Below are 5486 nucleotides of genomic sequence, written 5' to 3' on the forward strand. Positions count from 1 at the left end.
GCACCGGGAGGCGCTTAAATTAAAAAAAAAAAAAAAAGTCGCTCCGTTTTTTCACTTACAATTAATCGGAGCTGCCATGTGGAGGCACGTGGGTGTTGTCTTGTCTTTTATTAAAACGGTTTGTTTTACTGTTTGCCAAAATCAAGTTGGGATGCAAACATCCAGTGGGTCTAATAATGCAAGAAATCGCCTCTACCACGAGTCCTGATATTCAGCAAGAGAAACTAATCCTACCTGCGAATTTAGGAGTTGTTTCACACTGCTAGATTTAAGAAGTCATGCCGAAATCCTGATTTTTATTTTATTTATTTATTTTTTTTTTAATGTAGGCGTGTTGCAGTCTGTCCCGACTATCGTAAAGCAAATGGTGGTCACGTTAAAACTCTTTCGCTGTCTTCTGGTGTGTTTAGACCCTGTTCAAAAACGTTTATCCTTTCTAGCTGTTTGGTCGGCTGTTACTTGAAAAGTCAGGAGATTTGGCCTCCCAGGCAAGGATCATGTTGATGCACCCAACATGTCGGTCCTTTTTTTCCCCTTATTAATGCTAAGGCACCATGTTACGTTTCAGACATAAAGGTGTATAAGTTCAAAAGCATTCGGCACAAGTCCTGCGCATCCGAACCCAACCTTGTTGCGTGGCTAAAAATGGTTTTTTTTTTTCCTTAATTATATGTGTTCTATAACACTAGTTTTTACTCTCTTCATAAGTGACCATCACATCTTGCTTAAAATACAGAACATTAATGCAAATTTTCAGGACTTAAACCATTACCAGTGTCTGAAAATCAGACTTCAGTGAAAATCAAAAACTTCAATAAAAATATGTATGAGTATGTCCCCTAAATTGTCTTGGATCCTGAATAATTATAACACGGATGATCCTGGACTCTAACTGCAGCATTTAAAGTTTGTTTTTGTTTCTTATCATCCATAGCAATGTGTGTAACTAATATTCTTCAAGCCTTTGTTTTCAATATCCTCATCCAACCCTTAGTAGGAAGGTTAGTACTTCAACCTAAAACATGTGATGCAAAACTAAATATGGGGAAGCAGTTTTTCATGGCCTTGGGCAGTTTTGCTAATGCCAGGTTCTATACTGCATTCATTATATTTGATGTTTCAAAACAGACTTTAGTAACAGTCAAGCACATCCTAATTGTTTGTTTTTTTTTCTGTAGATGGTAAATCAGGCAACTTATTTTTTTACAAACAAAATAATTACACATTTATGCCACTTGCAAGATCATAGGGAGAAGTAGTATGGAAACTGCGGATCACGAAAAAGATTAGTAAAGATTGGTCACATGGAGTGCGTGGAAAACTAAGCGATATCTTTTATGTCAAAATAAAAAAATAGAAAATAAGTTATTTAAAAAATTAAATAACCTGCAGTCTTTCTCCTACTCTGTAGATCTTTGCCACGAAGAGTTGCTTTTGCCTGTACAGAAGCAGCAGTTATGTGATATATCAACATAGTTAAAAAAATTTTAAAATTCCTATTCTTCTTTTCCTGTGCCTGCCGTTGAAATGAATGAGGAGTCAAGTGTGGAGAAAAATTGTAAGACAGTTGCATTACTTTCCCTTAGGAATGGAGGCAATACTTTCTGTAAGAGAAAATGTTAATGTTGCCTACCTTAAAAGCCAAATAAAACTTTAATTGGCAGAACTGAGACTCATGGTGTAGTAGTTAGGCTTTGTCAGTCTATAAAATACTCAAAGCATAGCAGTTGCTCTTAAATACTTTTGCTAACATTTTATAGTTCTCAAAATCACACTGTTGTAACTGAACATTTTTTTTCACCAGGATACACATGAGGAGCATGACACCTCAACTGAAAATGCAGATGATTCTAACCATGATCCTCAGTTTGAGCCTATAGTTTCTCTTCCTGAGCAAGAGATCAAGACTCTCGAGGAGGATGAGGAGGAGCTGTTTAAGATGTAAGTAATATGTTACTGTATGTGCTTGTCACTTGTTGCTGCTAAATATTTTTTAAGCAAATCGATAAAGCTAGCTTGTTACAAGCCACTATGCAGAGGGCAGCAGTAATCTAGGGTAATATATAGTATGAGATCAGGTAAATAGCTACGCATGTGATTAATGTCAGTTTATCCGGGCATGATGGGAGTTCCAAGATTGGGACTTTGTGTAACATGATTGAAATCATGGTTGCCAGCACTAATTAGATATTAGTGAAAGCTTAGTTTGGAAAACAAACCTTTTAACTTGAATTGTGCAAAAATATGAGAGAGACTGCAAAAAAGGAGGTTACAATAACTTCAGTTACTTGCTACTTTGCAGGATAATGAAAGTTGTTGGGCTGTTCCCTGAGCACCTGTCTGGAAATTCAAACAATGTCTAGTTGAGGCTGTCCAAAAAGATAAGACTGTTTAACAAGCTGCCATTTGAGTTTCTCGCCTCTAGAGTAGGGGTGTCAAACTCAAATGAGCCATATTCCCTGCCAACAGCCAGGGTTTGGGCCATTGCTAGAGTGAACAACCCACCTCCAGATCTGGGCCACAGGGTTTCTTTCTCACCATGGCTACAGAAGCCCCTATGTTGCCACAGCCAGTACCCAGCTTTAAACACCACCCCCCACCCTTTTCCTCTTGCCAACTACTGCTAATTTTAGTGGCCAACAGTGACCAAAACCCAGAAATTTGCTAGCAAGTAGTTGGGAGGAAGTGATGGTAGCATTTATCCCCTGGGTGCTGGCTTGCATCAGCATAGCTCTGGCAACTGAAATGACAAGCTCTGGAGTGGATCTAAAGGTGGATTTGCCCCATGAGCCATACGTTTTTCGCCCCTCTGCCAGAGGACCATCAGTTCAGTGACGCATGTAACTACAGATAGAGATTTTTGAGGGAGAACAACAAATTGAGGGTGTTAAAATAGTGTCACCTCCCTTCCGTGATAAAACATTAGGATCAAAAGACTTGTCTAGATCCCGCTTACAGCAAAATGTTGCTTAAGTGTTCTTGGTTGCATGGCTACACATGACTCCTAGAGCATGGCAAAGATGAGCACAATTGTTAAATAACCCTTTATTTCTCAGGTGGGTAACAAAGCTTATTCTGATGCACAAAAAATACATTTGCTTTTAAACTTTATCTCATTTTTCTGTTTTTCAGCATTGGAAGGAAGATCGTTTGATATAGAAAGGAAGTTCTCTAAATAAAATCACCAATTTTAAGATGAGCAGTAATCTTAAAAAGGATATACTCTAAATTTTGGAATCTCTAGATAAAAAAGCAGTACATTTTATTTTTTTTTAAATATTTGTAAGCAAGTCTGATTTTTCTTTCCAATTAGAAAATTGATCCTGTAATTGTTATGGGAGGCCATCTTGCAAACTGAGGGAATCAAGCAGTAAGGTTCAAAGGAAAGAATTCTAAGATTGAATACCTCTGCATTTAAATTTTTCTCATGCTGGAAAATATCTTTCATAAGCTAATTATTGATAGTATATGGGATACCTGTTGAGAAAATAACAAACCTAGAGAGATAGTGGGTAGCTCGCCTTTAAGTCCTGTAGATTTAAGAGCTTCAGTGCTTACTTTACTAAATACACAAGCGTTGCTGGTTGTAACTTCAATATACTAATTGTATTCCAAGTATACAGAAGAACTTGAATCCCAGGAAAGTTATTGCTGTTACATGTTAGATATCTTAAAAGCACAAGGATTAGCTTTTGATGGCAAAAGATAAAATATTTAGTGCTGATATGCACTTATTTAGGCTTTTATGCAGACGTGCTTTCATTGCCCATGTTGTAGGCTGCTGAAGTTTTTAATGGTTAGTATATGGTTCTGTTTTGAAATTAAAAATCAACACTGATAACATGCTGCATATGCAAACCCTTGTTTTGTACTTTAACTTGCATGCAGTCTGGAAAGTTTTCATAGAATAAATGTTTCGGTGAAAATGTAGTTCATTTTCTGTGCATCTCAAGTCCTATGGATGATCTGTAAGGTCCCTTCCTGCCCCCTAACAACTATGAAACTATGAATCAAACTGCTATGTTGGACAGAGCAGCATCCTTTATCTGTTGTGGTATCTAAATTAACGATTTCTTGCTTGCAAACTCGGATCTCATTTCTTTCTTTCTTAAGGCGAGCAAAGTTGTTTCGATTCGCATCAGAAAATGACCTTCCAGAGTGGAAAGAACGAGGAACTGGTGATGTAAAGCTCCTGAAACACAAGGAGAAAGGAACAATTCGCCTCCTCATGAGAAGAGACAAAACCCTAAAAATCTGTGCAAATCATTACAGTATGTTTGTTATGCCATGTCCCATAATAGCTTCCATTTGCCTTTTTCCCTTCATGTGCAATATCCCTGTCAACTTTGTAGAATTCATACATATTTTGTTTATCCTCAAGCTTTCATAAATAGGGTTAGAAGAACAACCCAATGGCTTTTTAGCAGTGATTAAGTCAGTATTTTGGTAAATTTTGACACTAAATTTAGTAGTTGGGAACAACCTCATAATACTGCAGTTAACTTATTTACAATATGGTAAATAATCTGAAAATTTTTGACTATGCAATGAAGTCTTCAGATTTGCGGGCAGTTTCTGTCAGATGTAGCAGTATGGAGTTTGAAAGTTCTGATAGTTAAAATCACAAACTTGGGGTGATTTAAAAAAAAAAAAAAAAGAGGCTAAGGCAGTTTATAACACTTTGGTTGGATCTAGCATAGAAAACTTGAATAAAAGGAGATGTCTTTCGAATTTGTGCGTGGCAGTATTTTGAAAGTTCAAAACCCACATAGAGTGGGTTTTAAAGTTTAGTGTATACGTGGTACAATATTAAAAAAGCCTGGTACACTAGCATCTTTCCATGAGGGTGTACCATGGTAGGTACAACACAGTAGCTTTTTATTCCATGGTAAAATTAAGCTAATCTGTGACTGGCTAGCCAAGTTGTCATTGGCTGAGTACACCAGGTTAGCTTTTATTTTACTGTAGGGTAGGAGCATGCAGGAAGCTTCCATGGAGCACTTGGTAGGTCATACCACAAGAAAGTAGTTGGCATGGTAATTTTTACCATTTTCATACCGACTTCATACATTTTAATGATCAAATTGAAGTGTAAGTTTAAAAAAAAAAAAAAGTTTTAGTAAATGGGCTTTATTTAAAGAACTAAAATTTGAAATCAGTATGAAATTGGGGTCTACATTTGATATGATCTGATAAAGCAATACATACCAGCTGCCAAAGCTTTGTAGGAATTCAAACCAGCAAACTGCTAGAAGCAGTTGTCTAAGCTCCAACCACTGGACTGACAGCATTAGCTACATCTGCAGGTGCAGAAAGTCTGGTTTTTTGTTTTTTTTTTTTATTTCAGCTTATTTGACTATATTCAGAAATAATTTGGCACTTTTAAAAGCAAGAAAGCTTGAGAGAGAAACAATATAGGAATAAAAATAAGGATGAGCTTTAGATTCTCCTCTTCTGGTCCTTCCTTCCCTCCCTCTCTCTCCCCC

At 36.9% G+C, this 5486-nt stretch overlaps 1 protein-coding gene across 1 annotated transcript in view; it reads left to right on the forward strand.

Moving 5' to 3' along the window:
- Positions 1-26: 26 nt before the first annotated feature.
- RANBP1 (RAN binding protein 1) overlaps positions 27-5486 on the forward strand; it is a 14447-nt gene continuing 8987 nt past the window's right edge. The window contains exons 1-3 of the mRNA XM_025212323.1: positions 27-1558; positions 1805-1941; positions 4114-4271. Of these exons, the coding sequence (XP_025068108.1) occupies positions 1532-1558; positions 1805-1941; positions 4114-4271 (322 nt within the window). The 5' untranslated portion in view covers positions 27-1531. The remainder of the gene's footprint in view (positions 1559-1804; positions 1942-4113; positions 4272-5486) is intronic.

Source organism: Alligator sinensis, unplaced genomic scaffold, assembly GCF_000455745.1.
Source record: "Alligator sinensis unplaced genomic scaffold, ASM45574v1 scaffold748_1, whole genome shotgun sequence".
Taxonomy (NCBI): Eukaryota; Metazoa; Chordata; order Crocodylia; family Alligatoridae; genus Alligator; species Alligator sinensis.